Here is an 18,892-nt window from a genome sequence, read left to right as displayed (position 1 = left end):
CTGAGGATTTCAATCTCCTTGCTAAAGAACTCATTCTGCTCATCTAGTTGTTTTTTCATTTCCTGAAATTGTTGATATGATTTGTTTTGGATCTCATTGAATTTTTCAGCAGTACCATCCTGAATTCTCTGTTATTTAAGTAGCATATTTCTATGTCTGTAAACTTATTTTCTGGAGATTTTTCTCTTTCTTTCTGAGATGCCTTGTCATCTTGGTTGTTCATGGTGTTTAATGGACTATTTCTCCACCTGGGTCAATGAAAGTGTATTCTGCTTTTTTTCCAGAAAGAAGATTTATTATATAAAGGTCTCTCTCTAGCCTGTTGCAAAGAAGGTGTTTTTCTTTTGGTTTCCAGTAGGTGGCATCTAAGCCTCTTGGATCCCTGCTTTATATAAAGCCTTAATAATACCTTTTGTTTATATAGATGTTTAATCACACTCGTTACCCTCAGTCTCAATCCCTGTCAGTTTTAGTGACAGTTTCAGTAGCATTTGCTCAGATCCCACTGGGGTTCTGCGGTATTCAGTCTCGGAGGATATGGGGGTGGGGCCCTCTGGGTTGGGGGTTGAGGCCTGTGGCTCAGCCTCGGTTTTGCAACTGTGGCTGGTAAAAATCAACTGTTGTTTCTCTGTCGTCCCGCTTCTCTGTTGTCCCCACTTCTCTGCTATCTGTCCTGATGACTGGGTCCTGCCACCGGCTGCATGAGGCTCCCAGCTCTCTCAGGCAGGGCTGTTCAGGTAACTTTCCATACCTTCTCCCCTCCTCCTCCTCCTCCAGCCGCGAGAGGCAGCTTCTTTATTTCTCCCAGTCCACCACCCAACACTCAGGGTTCTGACCCGTAGTAGCTCTTATGCGCAGATCCCATGCTCAGACATGCTGGTGTGCAGTTTTGAGTGTTTTTTGTTGAGTTTTAGATGTTCAGCTTATTGTTGTATCAAGGGGAGAGATCTTGAGACATCTCTCACTACGTCATGTTTCTCCGAACTCCTCTTCTTTTTCCTTTCTATAAATACTCTTGCATCTTGGCACATAGGCTGGAGTGTACATGTGGCTTGCCATGTTTGCATGCACTGGGTTTCAAGACTTTCTTTTTCTCGAATAAATCTTTTCGATGACAAAACACCTAGTTGATATTATTTTTCATTTGACACTGAGCACAGAGCTGGAAAGGAGATTGAAAGGGCTGGAGGCCATGGACAAGAAGCTACTTGAGTGGGCTGAGGAGAGGTCAGAGTACATAAAAATTTGACTTTGTACCTTCCTTAGTCTTACTAGAAGTTTGAAAGGTGGTAAATGGGGCTCTTCCTCTAAGTGCCCCATCTCCCACCCCAAAGCAACAAAAAGTTCTCTGGATAACAGCATGGGGGCCATGAGAGAAACTGGGGCTTCTAGGTGTGAAAGTGAGAGGTGCTAAGTGAGTAGGAGGCACTAGGGCTGGCTTTGCAGAGGGTAGGGGCCTTAGCCAACCTTGGAATGCAAGTGTCTCCAGGTGTGGCTGGCTCACCTGCACTGCTATCTCCCCAGCAGCTTTTGGGAAAGTGATTTCCCAAGCCCACACCCAATGTACTAAATCAGAACCTCTAGAAGTAAACCCCAAAACCTGCTCCATCAACAAGCAACCTGGATGACTTTTTAGCATGGTCAGCCTGAAGAGACCCATTAATCAAGACCCAGAGAATCCTTATGCGCCTTTCTCAAGTTTGTGGACAACATGCTGGGGCTATACAAACACTCTGCTGCTTTCCCAGTTAAGCCAGTGTATCATCTCAATTTACTCTGCCTGCCCCCAGATTTGAAGGGAGGGGGTAGCAAGAGGTCATTGCAAGCAATGGTTCCAAATTTTAGCTTCCTATCAGAATCACCTATGTATCTTTTAAAACTTGCCTTGGCCCTACCCTAGAACAATTAAATTGCAAGCCCTCAGTGGGGACCCACATAAAAGCATTTAAGGCTGGTAGGTGACTAAGGGACAGCCAGGAAGGGACCACTGCACCACAGTAGGGGTCTTAAGCCTTTTTGTACCATAGATTCCTTCTCAGAATGTTTGTAAAAACACAAATACATAGATCTCCTTATATAGTGAGGATGTTAATCAGTTTCTGTCTTTCGGTCAAAAGTTGATAGTATTTACCAATGTGTCATTTATTTGTTTTACACATGAATATCTTTATAAACAGATATTATATATTGTATTCAAATATCAATCTTTGAGATTTCTTTTTTAATTATTAAATTTAGAAAGATCTTTGCCCTGTCCGTTGAAGGTGAACATACACCTCGGTTTACTTGCTTACTTTTAACTCCTTATTCTTTATTTTGGAACATGGTAAGTAAAGAGGTTTGTTTATTTTCTAAATAGTAAATGATTATTTTCACATTCATTACCAAGAAATACTAGGACACAGAAAAGCAGCCTTTGACAACTCACAAATGGCCTGTCACCATCAGTCAGCTCACAACTCAGCTTTGGTGTTCTCCTGTGGACCAGGAACCATTTCACAGAACACCAACTTCAGGCCACTCTGATACTGGGATGAAGTGAGGAAAAAGCAAGATACTCCATAATCCTGTCTGAGCTGAGACAAAAGCAAGGCCATTGTGCACACCACAGAATACCCAGTACCCCTCTCCCGACCAACATGAGTTACTGCTGCTCTTAACCAGGTAAGCCCTAGCCTTGCTGTCCTTCTGGATAGGACTCATTCTGATATCCCGTCATGGAATCGTTCCTGCTTCCCAATAGCAGGCAATGTCGAGCAAAGTCCTGCTTCCCTCAACACTCCTCAGAATCACTAACAAGAATCTGCATCCCATGTAAGTCTTTCTCACGCCCTCTTACCGCCCCGCTGAGTAAGTTCTTCCTGTGATGAGCAGTACACCCAACTTGTTCAATCATTTGTGGCCTTTGGCAGGAGATTCTGACAGTGCTGTCCTGGCACTGAGATCATGAATATTCTCAGTTCTATTTCAAGTTTTTCAAGGTATTTTTCAGTTCTAATCTATGCTAACACTGGTATTGCACTTGAGGCAACATTTGTTCAACATTTGTATTTCTTCCTCTGTGGCAGTCACTGGGCTTGTACTTGGGCTATCACTATAAAAGGGCGACAAGAATTCTGCCCTCCTTCCAGACTATGACATGTGAAAAGGACAGAGAGAAGGGCATGCGAGACCTACCTTTGTAGACTTGCCAGAACAAAGTAGAGATCCCTCTTATACCCATCCTCTACGATACTCCATCCTCACTCCACACTCATATGTGCATGCCAACAAAACCTGTTATGGCCGGGCCTGGGGGAAGGCAAGTTTTACCTGATGCTCCAAACGTCCCAGGGCCCTGCTCACCTCACCCTCAGGTCCTCCTCAAGTTCAACCATTAGTGCTTATGTCTGCTCTAACTAGAGAGAATGGGGTTGAAATTCTACCAGGTCCTGAGAGTGAAGAGCCAAGAAAAACTCCCTCCTAAGTCTAGCAGGGGGGAGGAGAAAGTGAGCATTTTTAAAATACACCAGACCATTCTGTTCTTTGCAAGGCCTGCTCTCAAGAGAAAATTTTGCCAGAGCCTAACCAATCAGGAAGAAAGGAACTGCCTAACTCCATCCCCTCTACCATCTTGTCCCATCCAGGGGTGGGAAAACACTGGGCAGCACTTGCAATGTTCATAGCCCTTGGCACAGGCTCACAAAAAGACTGAGACCTAGAATGCTTCCCCACCCCCATGCCTTAAAGCCACATCACCAAAGGCCTATTTACAGTAGTTTCTTTTGCCCAAGTACATCAGTCTGGCTTTCAACAAAAAGTTGTGAGGCATACCAAAAGGTAAAAAAACAGTTTGAGGAGACAGGGCAAGGATCAGAACTAGACTCAGAAACAGCAGGGATGTTGGAATTATCAGGCCAGGAATTTAAAACATCTATGATTAAGATGTTAAGGGCTGTAATGGAAAAAGTAGACAGCATTCAAGAACAGATGGGCACTGTAAGCAGAGAGACAGAAATTCTAAGAATCAAAAAGAAACACCAAAGTTCAAAACCACTGCAACAGAAAAGAAGAACAATTTTTCTGGTCTCAGTAGACCGGGCCCAGCTGAAGAGACAATCTCTGAACTTTAGGGTATGTCAATAGGAACTTTGAAAACTGAAAAATAAAAAGAATAAAGACAGAAAAAAAAACCCATAAAATCTAAGAACTGTGAGTCAACCCCAAAGGATGTAACATATGTGTAACGAGAATACCCAGAGAAGAGAGAAAGGAACAGAAGAAATATTTGAAGCAATAATGACAGAGAATTTTCTCAAATTAATGTCAGATAGCAAAATATGCAGGGATCAAGGAACCTCAGAGAATATTCAGACTGCAAAAAAAAAAAAAAAAAATCAAAGATTAAATTGAGAATGAAGTCCAGACTCCTACCTAGAAAATGGGAAGAAATGAAATAGGGAGAGTGGAGGACCCAGATTCTTCATATGCCTGCTGTCCTGCTCATCGGTTCTCTCCCATCAAGACAGAGGACATCGGACCAGAAGTATTAGGGAGTTTCCCATGGTACCTGGCCCCTGGAAGCCTCTTGATGCATCACTCTCCACCTAATCTCCCATAAATAAATACATAAACCTCTCCACCTGTGAGACTACCACTCTATGTCTAAGATGCAGCGTCAGCCCCAGGGGAAGATTGCAGAGGACGAAGCCCTCAGACCCCCAAGCTCTGGGCGCAGCTCTAGCCCCAAGGAGGAGTAACCACATCCCCGCCCTGGGTCCCTGCCCCTGGACTCTACTGTCCCTGCAGGAGGGCGCCTCCTACTGGAGAAATGCCGGCTCCGCGCTGGGACTTGGAGTTTGCAGACAAGGTTCTCGCGCTTCAGGGAGACGGGCTGCACCCAAGAAGGCTGTCTGTCCTGTAGTCGTGCTGGAGCTCTGGTCCTGGGCCAGAGGCACCCAGTGGTGCCTACCTATCTGCCTGCTGCCTCCCCAGGAGCCCCAGAGGGCACAGTAGAAGGCCCTGGGTGGGGCTGGCCAGTGGCACCGGAGACTCATATGGAGAGGAGGGAGAGGCCCCCGCAGCGCGCCTGGAGCCCTGCGGAGGGTGTAGTACAGTGAGCTTGGGTCTGGCAAGTGTGCATTGGGTCACTAGGTCTGGAAGTGGACCCATCTGACAGGGTTTTTTAAAAGCTTCCAGGTGATTCAGATGGGGTATTGGGTTAATAAGTACTGGACTAAGGCAATCTGTGTGCACAACTCTATTCCTGTCTGGGCAATGATGTGAATACTGTGGTGTCAGATACCATGGCAGCAGATAGAGAAATCCTAGGACATAGTGAGATATGGAGACATGCCACCAAAGGGGTATGTTCTATGATAAAGCACACGCAGGAATGGAACACAGCCATGAACACCAGGTGCCATGGGCACAACAGCTCTGCCTGCCAGCTATGGAACTCAGTCCAGAGAAAGAAGAATGGCCTACCGCAGATTACAATTTTGCTTTAGAAAACTAGAATTACCATCTTCCTGGTTTCCAGAGTTGAAGTTTTCACTTATCAGAAAGTGGTCTCTCTGTGTCCAGTCTGACACTCACTAAACTGAAGCATAAACTCAGACCAACTTTTCTCACTTCCGGGTCACCTTTAGTCCCTCATCTGTCAGGTCCTCCCTCGCCCCCTTCAGTACCTACCACCCCCATTCAGCTTTGAATAGTTCACCTTCCTCTTCACCCTGCAGATCTCAGAAGAGAGGTCAGACTCAAGAAGTGTGCAAAGATCTAATTCTCCGGACAACGCGAGAGCAAGTGGAAACCTGGGGAAGTGTCTTACATACAGTCCTCCAATTCCATGGCTTCGAATGAAAATTTATAGGACTGAGCGTCTAAGACATTCTTCTGTTTCTCATAAAACTGACAATGAGCTCATGTCCCGGATTTGTGCCTCTAGTTGCAGAGCAGATGTCTCAGGACACCCAACTCAGCTCATAATGAGCTCAGAGAATAGATAGAAGCTCCACACCAAGGAGGAAGCCAACATTAATAAATTGGCTTCAGGACAAAGTTCATTCCCCATAGCCCTGGCTCTGAAAAATACCCCAGATTCCCACCTAAGTGAAGGAAATCTTCTGACACATCTGCCTACACTTCCCTTAGGGGTCTTCACCCTTACCTCACCCATAGGGGCTGGAAGAGAACGTGATTGCCACTGAGTGTCAGAGTGAACATCTAATGAATGACATGAAGTGGGACCTGGCCAAGTATTCTACGAACCTTGTACTCTGTTGATGTCGTATACCTTTATGTACTTGATCATTGATTATTTCTTATTCCTTTAACAAATAGTGATTCAGTACCATAGAAATAAACGAAGACTAGCCAAACAAGAAAACCAAAGCACATTTATTCAGAGTTTGCTCTAGCAGGAGAGTCAGCCACTGCCACTGGCATTTTGCCAAATACTCAAGACAGGCAGAGCAATGGGAAAACTTTAGAGTGAAAGAAAAGGAAGCTTCACGTGTATGGCCTATTGCTCCAGAAATTATTGTTTAGTTCCCTAGCTTGTTACTAAAATGAGCACTCTGACTTCCTACAAGTCTGACATTGAGCGGGCTGGCTTCCTGAGGTATTTGTTGTAGACAGAAGGGTTGATTTCCTGGCAGGTTGCTGCAGGGGGAGGGCGGAGTTCTATTTTCACACATGGCCCTGCCATTGCCTGTATATTCAGTCTCTTAATACCAATACATGTGACTATCCCACTGCTGATGGCATATGTGAAAGAACTCCTAAGATTTCTCATAACAAGAAAAAAATATTTTTTTCTATTTCTTTTGTATCTACATAAGACAATGGATGTTAACTAAACTTATTGCAGTAATCGTCTCACCATATATGGAAGTAAATCACGCTGTACACCTTCAACTCACATATAGCCTGTGGGTGGGGCACCGAAGGCATCTCCTACAACACTCAACTTAAATCAGCACTTCTCTCTTCTTCCTGACCATGCCAAGAGTGGCTTTTGTTGTTTGGGAATTTCGTTTCATTCTTTCTTTAAACACAAAGTTATGGAATTTAAAAATATCTGTAGCTAATTATACTTCCAGATATATTTTAGCAATAACTGGGTCCCTGCAATCTCTGATTTATATTCTCTCTGTGTTCTATTTTTTCACACTGGAGCCCATCCTTCTGTGGAAATCTGTGGGCAATGAACACCCTCTCTGCTTCTATTTGTCTGAAAATGCCTATTTTTTTCCTTTTGAAATGCCAATGTGACTAAATTAAAACTTGCAGGTAAGTTTCTTTCCACAGATGCCACCTGCTCTCTTCTGCTCTTGACTGGCACGATGAGGAATCTGAGGAAGTTGACTGCCAACCATTTATTGTTAAGCCTTCTTTCTTTTCTGGCTGCTTTTCTGGTTGTCTCTTTATCCTTGATGGCTGCAGTTTCACTACAGTGGATCTGAGTGTGGCTTTATATTTATTTATTTATCCTGTCCAGAATTCAGAAAACATTTTGATTCTGAGAACTTGGGTTTTTCTTCAATTCGCAGGAATTTTCTCTTCAAATGCCAATTCTTCCCCCTCCATTGCCTCCGTTCCCCCTGTTAGAACTCTTATTGGGCTGATTAGAAGCCTATCATTTTATATTCTGGATTCTTAACCTGTTCTTTGTATTTTTGTAACCTGTGCCTCTTTCTGCTTAATTCTGAGAATTCCTGGGTATTAGCTTTCAATTTACCAATTTTCTCTTCAGCTGGCTCCTGTCTAGAGTTTATCCCAACTATTGCTTGTTAACATTTAATGCAGTATTTATCTCCCATGTTTTTCATTGGTTGTTTCCTGCTGTCATCATTCAGAGTTCATTTCTGACTATTGTTCTTTACTATTTTGTATTCTATTTTGGGAGGAGATCCACTTTCACTTGTCCCTTCATATATCTTCAACATACTATTTTAAATTCTTTGTCTAATTCTTCTACAATATTAATTTCATCTTGACTGAATTACAGTGTTGATTTGGCTTATGTTTTGGTTTTTGTTTGTTTTCAGGCTCCTTTGAGGGGGAGATGTAAATTTTTTATTTTGTTATTTTTGTCTCTCTCATGCATGTCCCCTTGCAAAAATGTTCGCCCACCTTCCTGCTCTGCTCAGTGGTTGGTGATTACTTCTTTCCAGGTATCTGGGTACCACATTCTGAAGTAGGTTTTACAGTGAGAACTCAAGGTTGCGCCAAGTGGTTTTGGCACTGTGGCAGAGCTAAGTGGTCTCTGGGCTCCATCTATGCTTCCCCAGGCCTTCAGCTCACCTGGGCTAGAGCCCCAGGGGGCACTTGGCCACAGGTTTTTCAGTTTCTTATTTTGGGCGGTTTGGATATGTAGCCCTACTCCAGCCCCAAAGCCTGGTTCCTGTCCTTGTCTTTCATGGATCTTGTAGAGTCCTTCACCCTGCAGAATGGAACTTCCTTCCACCCAGGGCATTTCCAAGCCTAGACCCCCAGCAAGCCTAGGTTTTCAGCCCTGCTCACTACTAGCACTTCTCTATTGTTTCTATTCCACAAATTTCTTGTATCTGAAACCAGTTGCTTCTTCTTTGTTTTCTCTTTTTATATTTTATCCTGGATTGCTATATGTTTTGAGGAGAGAGATTTATGATGCATGAATATACTACGACATCTTGATTCAGAAGTCAGATGTCCTCATCTTTTAACAAATCATCACTCCCATTGGGGAAGTGTGAAGGGGAGAGAGTATTAAGAGGTACAAATTGGTAGTCACAAAATAGTCATGGGGATGTAGAGTATAGCATGAGGAATAGAGTAAGTAGTATGGTAATAACTACGTATGGTGTCAGATGAGTACTGAATTTATCAGAATGATCACTTCGTAAGTTATATAAATGTCTAATCACTGTGTTGTACATTTGAAACTAATACAATATTGTATGTCAACTATAATTGAAAAAAAAATCATCATTCAATTCCATACCATCCCCACCATGGGCATTTCTACTCTTCCTTTTCTACTAGAGTCAAACACTGAGACCAGACACCTCTCTCTCTGAGTATCCTCCCTGATTCTCTTTCTGCCCAACCCGCACTGCCAACCCTCAGACTGTAACAGAAGTTGGCTGTGGCCTGGAGAGAGTCAGGACAGTGAGAGTGGCAAATGGAAAAGACTTGGCTTTGCCCATCACTCCATGTCACAGATGCCACAACAGAAGGAACCCTTTTGGTGTAAAGGTTTATGAATACCTAAACAAATTCACAATTACATATGGTCTTCTATGATAAACACAAACCTTACCTGTCTCATTATTGCAAAAACACCACTCAGGATTCATCAAGAGTGATAACTCTTCTGCTTGGGATGTGACAGCTTTAGTGATATGTTAAAGGGAGTGCAACTTTCTGATGAAACATTGGGTGAGAAAAGAGAAATGAGAGACATGCAAACCTGGCCAGCTGGAGCAAAAATCTCCTCGATTTTCAAGCGTAGGCTGAACCTATAACTAACTATGCTCCATGTAGCTTTGGCTGGCCTGAGTTAAAGCCTTTTCTAAGCTCCCTGGAAAAGACTCCAGGTACACTTAGGGATCCTGTGGTACCTACCCAACTAAGTGTGGTGTCTTCCTGTATCTCCCAGTCCTGGCCTTCAAAGCACCACTAAGCTCTCCAAAAGGCAGCTAGGAGGTAATGTCTATAAGTTTGATATTAAGTTCACATCTGTAACATTTTCTTCTCTCAAATGTAGGCCATTCAAATTATCATCACACTTCAGCTTTTTCTATTTAAACCAAGTCCTGAGAATGAATGATTCTATCAGTTTTATCTTGTTATTTTGTTATTTGCTTCCTTGAGTGGAAATACAGGGAAGGCAGAAACAGTGGAAGGGTTTTTGCTAGGTCCCACCTAACTCTTCCCATGTGTCTCTTTCTCCCTTGCAGAACCTACTCACAGCCGGGCCAGAGCAGTGTGTAGCGTGAGAACACTCTTCCATTCAGCTTTCTCCACTTTTCAGTACTTCCCACTCTGGTCAAGGTTGAGATGGAGGACAGAATAAAACTCACAGGAGCAGGAAATTCTCAGAAATCAAAGCTCTTGAGACAACTCCAGAGAGGAGGGTTTCCTGGGGCTGTCCCTGGGATCGAAATGGAGGTGGGGACCTTAGGGTCATCTTAGTGGCCATCACAGAGAGGTTGAACACACGTTGATGCCCTCGTTCTGATGTCTGGGATTCTGCAGTGCACACGTCCCACTCCTCTCCTTCGCCCTGCCCAGGACTTAGTGCTGCCTGGGTTTCCAGGACCTGCTCATGGTTGCTCCTCCAGCCTACTCCCAACTTTTACTTAATCTCCTTCCCAACTCAGTGCTCACCTATCCTGTGTGGAGAAGAGCAGTGACTTGAGTTGAGGAGTCAGTGTTCCATCCACTATTGTCCCCATCAACTAGCTCCCCTCATACCTACTATCTTGACCTGTGGACACTTGAATGCAACTCCTTCATTAAACCTGTCTTAGGCGTCTCCATGATGCCTTTTCTGATCTCTCCCTGACATCACCCATGCATTAGGGCCCTTCTTGGGGTCCACACCATACCCTGAGTACATATATATGACCATATTTAGTGAAGTCTACTTTAACTTACCATCATTCCTGAGTTTCCGTGTGTCATAGATCAGGTTTCCTGAAAGCAGACTAAGACAGGCTGTGCATGCAGAAGGTTTATTGGACAGTGCTCTCAGAATTAAACTATGGTGGGGAAAGGGAATTAAGGAAGCAAAATTAGTCTCGGAGAAATTGCCTGTATGCCTCAGATGATCCTGCGAGGAGCCCTGAAACTGGGATGGCCCTTCAAGGAAACTGAGGCAAGGTGGCCAGAACTTTATACCATCCATTGACCAGTCGTGGGATTCAGGCATCCCCTCAAGGCAAAGCAGGACCTCAGGCAAATTGCATATCTCAGTCATGGACAATTCTGAGAGAGGGGCACAGCTGAGACCTGTCACCGACTCTCCCAGCAGCTGTGGGATACAGGCTGTGTATCTTAAATATTTTGTAAGCTCAAACACTCAGCATTCCTTTCACATTGCCCACACTCAGCATGGACATGACAGATTGATTTACTAATGTGATTAACTCTGGTCACAGAATGACTTATTTTCAGTAGGGCACATATGTTTCTTCTCTAATCAAAGCACACATTTGGCTAATCCAGGTTTCTAACTCTGGAGCCCACATCTGGAGCCCACATCTGCAGGCCCACATTAGCCTTGCTCCCCACTACGGGGACACCTCCCCATGAGTTTCCTGAGAGCCCCAGTCACTTCTTTGTTCCTCAGGCTGTAGATAAGTGGGTTGAGCATAGGGGTGATCATGGTATAGAAGGCAGAGACCACCTTGTCCTGCTTGGAGGAGTGGTAGATCTGGGGCTGCATGTAGGTGATCATGGCAGCCCCATAGAAGAGGGTGACCACGGCCATGTGGGAGGAGCAGGTAGCAAAGGCCTTTTGCCGACCTTCGGCAGAGTGCATGCGAAGTACGGCCACCAGGATCCGCAGGTAGGAGGCGGAGATGACAGAGAAGGGCAGGAGAAGCATGAGGACACAGCAGACATATATCATTGTCTCATAGAGGGAAGTGTCAGCACAGGCCAGCTTGAGCACAGCGGGGACCTCACAGAAAAAGTGGTCGATCTCCTGGGAGCCACAGTAGGGGAAACTCAAGGTGAAGACAGCCTGGATCAGCCCATCCACCAGGCCAAAGAGCCAGGACCCTCCCACCATGAGCCAGCAGACACGGCGGTTCATGACCACTGAGTACCTCAGGGGGTTGCTGATGGCCACATAGCGGTCATAGGCCATGAAGGCCAGCAGGAAGCACTCATCCCCAAGGAAGGTGACAGAGAAAAGGATCTGGAGCCCACAGCCTGTGAAGGAGATGGAGCCACGGCCCAGCAGGAAGTCGGTGGCCATCTGTGGCACGATGGTGGAGATGAGCATGAGGTCCATGAGTGACAGCCAGCTGAGGAAGAAGTACATGGGGCTGTGCAGGCGGGAGTCCACATTGATGACAAGGATCATGAGCCCGTTGCCAGAAAGAGCCACCAGAAACATGACCATAATGATGGAGAAGAGGAGGAGGTGCAGGGGCGTGTGCGTGAAGAGGCCCAGGAGGACAAAGTGAGAGATGAGAGTCTGGTTTCCTGCCCAGGCCATTGTTCCTGCAGAGGGATGTGCCAGAGGGCAGTGGGATCTGGAAGCAGGAGGGTTGTGTTTAGTGCCATGGTAATGAGGATATTATGACTTTACCAAATGCGTTGCCCTCTTTAAATGATCATTGGTTTAGAATAAAAAGGCCTGGCATCTTTTACATAAATAATCTGTAACAAAGATGCAAACTGTTCTTGTTGTTGCTTTAACTTCTAGGACTGTATGCACGTTGTTGAAAAGCAAACTTGAAGCATTGACTGCTAAAGTAGACACTGCTCTGCATCTGCCAGGAGCTGGTCTCCGGCCCTCACAGTCGCTTCTCTACCAAGTTCTGGGTCAGCCTCACCTGAGGACCGGCTTTTTCAGAAAAAAAGTACTAAAGCAGCAAAGACATTTACCGACTGTGTGAACTGGGTACCTAGATGACCTTTCAGAAACTCCATTTTCTTATCTTGAATTGGGATAACAATACAATCTTATATGGTGATGGAAAAATTGAAGGTTATAACAAGCAATGCCTAGTAGTTTAGAAGTGATAACAGCTGACACTGCTTGAGCATTTCTCACGTGCCAGGCACCACGATGAGCACTCTGTCACATCCTCACATTTACTCCTCATAACTGCCCTGAAAGATGGATCATTATCCCCATTTCACAAGTTGGGAAACAGACAGAGAGAAGTTTATTAATTTTGTTCTTTTCAGATGTGAAAGCTTTAAGTATTTCCTAAGAAACTTAGTAAATGAGAAACTAAATGCCCAACGCAAAGGAAAAACTAAGAAAGTTATGGCATAATCACATGATAAAATAACATGTGGTTAATGAGATATTTATGATATTTTAAAAGATATTGAGCAAGAATTTATATATTTATGTATTTTATAGACTGATATTAAGTGTGCTTTCTTCTAGGTAGTGGATTAAAAATTATGTCTTCCCAATTTCTTTGTATTTTACACATTTCCTCTAAGGAATGTAGCAATGTAATTTAATTTTTAAAGCAAAGTCATTCAATATACATATCATTACCCAAACTGGTAGCTTTCTCATATAATATCGCTAACCAATTAGTAAAAGTAATAGAAAAAAAATCAGTCTATCTTATTCACAATTGCTACAAAACCTGTAAAGTTCCTGGGAAAGAACCCTAATGCTAACAATAATAGAATATCTGAAAGACATAAAAGAAGACATGAAGAAACAGTGACTCAGAGGAAAGAATCAGAAGACTCAGATTGCTGAGATCTAGGGTATAGAGGAGAGTCTTAATAGTATGATTTTGTGCCTCTTGAAATTTACTCTTTGTGAGGTAATAACATACATTTTAAAAATACATAAACATAATATCGATGTGATACTCGATTGGCTTTGCCATGGAAACTGACCAAGTGAGAATCAACATGCATGCATAGCATGTTGTAGGTACTTGTAAATATTTGCTGAACGAATAGCCAAAATAATTTTGAAAAAGTTAAACAATTTAAACAATGGACAACAGTTCAGAGAAAAAATAAAACTGACTCATTAGTTATCAAAATATAAAGGGTCCGGTGTTGGTGAAGGAAAAAGGAAACTGACCAAGACAACAGAATACATCCAGAATCACACCCATATGAGGATGAAAATTTACAATGTGATTTAAACACTAAAATTTTTGATCTCTGAGAAAACATTGGGACAATTGCTCATCTGTTTAGAAAAAAAAATCGTTTCACAAACATAAAAAATTCCTGGCAGATTGAAAAACTAAATGGAGAAACTCATAACATTATTGGAAGAAAAATATAGGAGAATGTGTTTATGTCCTTGGAGTAGGAATGATCTCATTAAATAAGGCACAAAAAATGAACATGATATGTATATATCATGTATAGTAATAAAAATTCATAATATAACATTTAAAAATGCCTAGTACTCAAAAAGGATCATTATCATTTTTCATATTTAAAATATGTAAAGAATACTCACAAATCAATAAGAAAAGTGATGAATAAAATGAGCAGTAATTCTCAGAAGATAAAATCCTAATAAACATTATAAGATGGTTAATTTCACTAGTAACTAGAGAAATTTCACTAGTAACTTTTTACCCATCAAGTTAGAGTAAAGTTTGATAATATTAAGTGGGGAGGCAAGAATAGGAGACGTAAGTGCACATGAAATACTGAGGGACCCAGAGCCTGGTAGCAGTGGTTATGTCTGTGGAGAAAGGGTTAGGATTGGCTAGGGATTTTGGTCAAAGAGGGACTCTAGTTTGACCTGTAATATTTGAAATTTTGACAACAAGAACGTGTTCACGTATTCCTTGAAATTAAGTGAAGATTGTTGTGAACCGATAACTGATGTTTCTGGAAGAACCTTTTACTTTAAGCTTGCTTTGTAGCATAACATTCTTAAATACATAAAACAAGCAACAATTTAGAAAATTTTGAAAAAGTAAAAGAAATTCACATTTTGATGTATTTTTTAGAGAAAAGTAACATTGATTGGAAATTATTCTCTGTCACCTCTGGGTGTTGTGGGTGATCTCTTTGTTGCCAAAGCCATCTGGCCACAGACGCTGCAGTCACAGCATGTAAGAGCACATTGAGAAGCCCCTCCCAGAAAATGATAGCCCCTCTCATAGAGTGACAGCACAGAATGCAAGGAGTCATAAGAGAAAGAGAGTGAGAGACCAGAAAGGAGAGGAATGAGGAGAAACTTTGATAATAGACCAAGAGAGGAAGGTTACAGACAAAAGGGGTGGAGGGAAAATGTCAAGGAAAAGAAGTGAAGATAAAGAAGTGCGATAAGATGGAGAAAAATGAAGAGGAAAAATCTCAGATTATCAGACCTGTTATTTCCCCCAAAGAGATGGAAAATAAGAAAACAAAGACACAATGCAATAAATAATAGGACAGAGACATAGTGAGAAAGAAGCACTCCGATGCCAGGAGAGAAGGATCAGGAGGAAGACGTCGGCATGGATGGCACAAGGCACAGGCAGAGAAGGGCCACCTGTGTGAAGTGGGCAGGGTAGGAAAAAAATGGCTAGGAAGCAGCTGTGATGGTCCAAGCAGGTGATGGCCACCAGCCGTGTGACCTTGGGCAGATTCCTTAACCATTCCAAGCCCCGGTATCATCATCTATGGCAGCTATGAGGATAAAATAAGATAATATATGTGTAAGGCCCTACTCTGGTGCCTGGCGTATAGTAAGTGCCCAGTACACAGTGGCAGCTATTATGATGTCCTCAACCTTCATTGCTTTTTATGCTGGTGACAAAGTGATGGCAGGACAAACATAAAGGTGAAGGGACTTTTTTTTTTAAGTGCATTGGAAATCAGAATCTTCAAGTTGAAAAGGAATTTGGACGCTCTTTACCCTGATTCTTACCTGACACATGGATTAAGTTTCAATAAATGCCTTTTAATCAATTGATCAAATGAACTAATCTCTGCTTCTGTAGGAGGCCCCACTCCAATGTAATCTAAGCCCTTGCTACCGATTGAGATGTGAATGTCTCCTAACAAAGCATTACCAGGTAGCTATGACACTGCAGCTTCAGTTGGGCAAGAGCAGGAGATATTTAAGGAAGAAAGGCCTTCCTGCTACCCTCAGATCACACTTGCAAGAGCCTCAGGCTGTGTGTGACAGACTCCTGCAGAGGTGTACCTGGGAGTTTTTTCGGAGATCCCTGTGGCAGAGAGGGGAGAAGTCAGACCCATGGGACAGCTTTCTTGAAGAGAAAGGAAACTGCAGGGTTGGAAAAGAAGAGAGCAGACACACCAAAGTATGTTCTGCCAAATAATATCAGAGCCCTGACCGTCCTCCAAGAGGAAGGGATATAAGAGAGAACATCCAAACAGAAAAAATACATGAGATGGTGGGAAGCAGCAAGCAAAAACTTGTTTCCAACGGTTAGAAATATAGGTACAGGTGGTGGGTGGTTGGGAAGGTGAGGACTTTGCCATTGTGCTTCAAAATCTAACGGCCAGATATCATTCATCAGGGACAGACAACTCTCCCAGTACCCCGAGGGAGGCAGTTTAGGGGTGCAGTTCTTGGGTCTTCTCTAGTTCTATCCACAGAACAAAGAATTAGAGGAGAAAGCCATTGTCCCATCTTCCCTAGACTTGAAAAGACAAAATAGTGCTCACTCTTCCTAAAACCTGTGTTGAGACCCTGAACAAGTCATTTCCTCTCTCTGGGTCTCAGTCTCCCAAGCTGTCAAATGGCAGTTCAGATGGAACAACCCTAGGGTCTTCTCTAGTTCTATTCACATAACAAAGAATTAGGAGAAAAACACAATTTTTTAGAAACCAAATCTCACCGCACAAGAGTTCTCCACCTCAAGAGAAATTGTAAGCAGGAGAAAGGCAGGGAGAGTTGTGAAGTGAACAAACTTTTTAAGCATTTGATCACAGAGAGAGGAAATGTAAGACACAGAGAAGAAGAACCTTACCTGAAACCATGTAATCAGTGACGTCAAGAAGGGCTGGGGAGTCAGAAGGGCAGATCTCAATCTGGAGCCATATGTCCTGGTGAAAAGACTCTACTGCTTGGGGTGGGAGTGGGAGGGGTGGGGGGTGGTAGGCTGCTCTAATCACTCAGAGGGCTCTGCAACGGGGTCTCTCTCAGCCAAGGGGAACTGGGTCACCTCCATCCCCTGAAAGAAACAGGCCTGAAAATGGAGCAGGAGTGACCTAAGAAAAATAGAGAAGAGAAATTTCCAGGAGAAAGAAAAACTCGTGTGGTCAGAATTCCTCTAGACTCCCCTCCTGTCCTGTGAAAATAGGAGTTGATAGAGGTGTGTGGGGCACTCCCCACCCACACACAGGAAAATACCTGATGTCTTTTGTGGTGGTGGCTGTGCAAAGATGTGTGAAATGCATTGGCTACAATGGGGAAAAGACAGATTCTGAAAGAAGGAACATGGAAGAGAGAGCCTTATGCTAAAACCCTGTTAAATTCTCAAATAGTTACTAATATGCCTTCCAGAAACAAAAATTATAGCACAGAGCTACCAAACATCCCTCATCCAATAGAGAAGTGAGGGAGGCGTGGGCTAGATCAGGAGGAGAAGGCTTCTTTCTGGGAGCAGCACACAGCCTTGTGCCTGTGGAAGAAACCCCTCGCTGGGGCAGGTCCAGCCCTCAGCTCAAAGGTTTTATTCCCAGCCACTCTTCAGTGCCAACCATTGTTTTCCCTCCAGCTGCTTCTTTTTCACAAATCCTTTGAGACTCTTCCTCTGCCACAACTCTGTCCCTAGTCTCTGACAATTAAACCTCCCAGGGAAAGAAGCCTCCTGAAAAGTTCTCTGCTCATCACACATGTGCCTACAAACTGTCTCCCGTGGGGAGGGGAGAAAAAACTGGGGAGAGTTTCTATAGTTCGACCTGGGGAGAAGCTGCTCTTCTTCCATTCCAACAAAGCGTGACAAATATTGGCTTTTGTTTGTGTTGTTGTCCACCTTAGGAGTGTCTTCTAAATCATGTGTGTAAACAAAGCCAATGAGACATCTTCCAGAGTCTTCCAGACTGTCATCCTTTGGCATCCTTCTGCCTCTTCCCTTTACCTGGTTAAATGAGGAGGCTCCCATTCAAAGTCACACTGACCTTTCTGACCTCAGAGCTCCTTTCCATTGGAACTTAATGTAGTCCCCACGAGATCAAGGATTCAACAAATACCAGGCCATAACCAAGAGGTCATCTCTCTCTGGCACTGACCACTTCCTACATACTGTCCTGTCAGCTCCCACCCAGTTAAGTTTCTCTCATACTAGGAATTTTCCAGAATAAAGGCAGCATCACTCCAACTCTCAACCTTGAAGTCAGACAGAGCTGGGTGGGAATCTTATTTAGGCTTGACCTTGGTTAAGGGGACAATATGAATCCCAGTTTCCTCATCTGTAAAATGGGAATAATGATGTTCATTACAAAATATTTGTTGTGAGAATTAAATTGGGTGACCTAAAATCATCTGCCAGTTATAGGTTCAAAGAATTGTAGTTACTAGTGTCACTGCCCTCCATTCTCTCTAAAGCCTGAAAGCTGAGACAAAAAGAGACTTTACAAAAATAATTTATAAAACTCACTAAAGAAATAACTAAGGCCTATAGTAAGCCACAGAAACAAATGCTGTTTTTAGAGAGTTAGCACATTGTAATATTCAAAATGTCCAGTTTTCAACAAAAAATTAGAAAACAAGAAAAAGTTAAGAAAGTTTGATTCATTCACAGAATAAACAGAAACAGTTCTTGACCTTATCAGAAAAAGACTTTAAGTCAACTGATTTAAATATTCTGAAACAGCTAAAGTCACCATGATCAAAGATCTAAAGGAAACTAGGAGAACCATACATGAAAAAATACAGAATATCAGTAATAGATAAAAATTACAAAAAGAATTCGAACAGAAATTCTAGAGCTTAAAGTACAATAACTGAAATTTAAATTTCAGTAGAGGTTATCAGTAGCAGATTTAAGAAGGCAGAGAAAAATATATCAGCGAACTTGATGATAGGTCAATTCAGATGATCACATCCATAGAGCAGAAAGAAAGAGTCAGTAATAATAAACAGAACCTATGAGATCTGTAAGACACCATCAAGCATAGCAACATAGGCATTTGGAAATTCAAGAAAGAGGATAGAAAGGTATATAGTAAGAATATTTAAAGAAATAGTTGTTTAAAAAAGGAAAGAGAAACAGCTCTTGAAAAC

The 18,892-nt window shown here is 43.0% G+C and overlaps 1 protein-coding gene across 1 annotated transcript; it reads right to left on the bottom strand.

Moving 5' to 3' along the window:
* Positions 1-11,245: 11,245 nt before the first annotated feature.
* On the bottom strand, positions 11,246-12,175 carry LOC102880458 (olfactory receptor 56). The gene has a single exon (XM_006923356.2). It carries the CDS (start codon positions 12,098-12,100, stop codon positions 11,246-11,248), a length of 855 nt encoding a protein of 284 aa, XP_006923418.2. The 5' UTR covers positions 12,101-12,175.
* Between the last annotated feature and the right edge of the window lie 6,717 nt (positions 12,176-18,892).

This window comes from Pteropus alecto, unplaced genomic scaffold (assembly GCF_000325575.1).
Source record: "Pteropus alecto unplaced genomic scaffold, ASM32557v1 scaffold78, whole genome shotgun sequence".
Taxonomy (NCBI): domain Eukaryota; kingdom Metazoa; phylum Chordata; class Mammalia; order Chiroptera; family Pteropodidae; genus Pteropus; species Pteropus alecto.
The sequence above is the reverse complement of the archived record's forward strand: the minus strand, read 5'-3'. Positions and strand labels throughout refer to the sequence as shown.

What these genes read in the sequence shown, in the direction of transcription:
- LOC102880458 (XM_006923356.2), bottom strand. Translation starts at nt 12,100, where the DNA reads ATGGTCATGTTTCTGGTGGCTCTTTCTGGCAACGGGCTCATGATCCTT.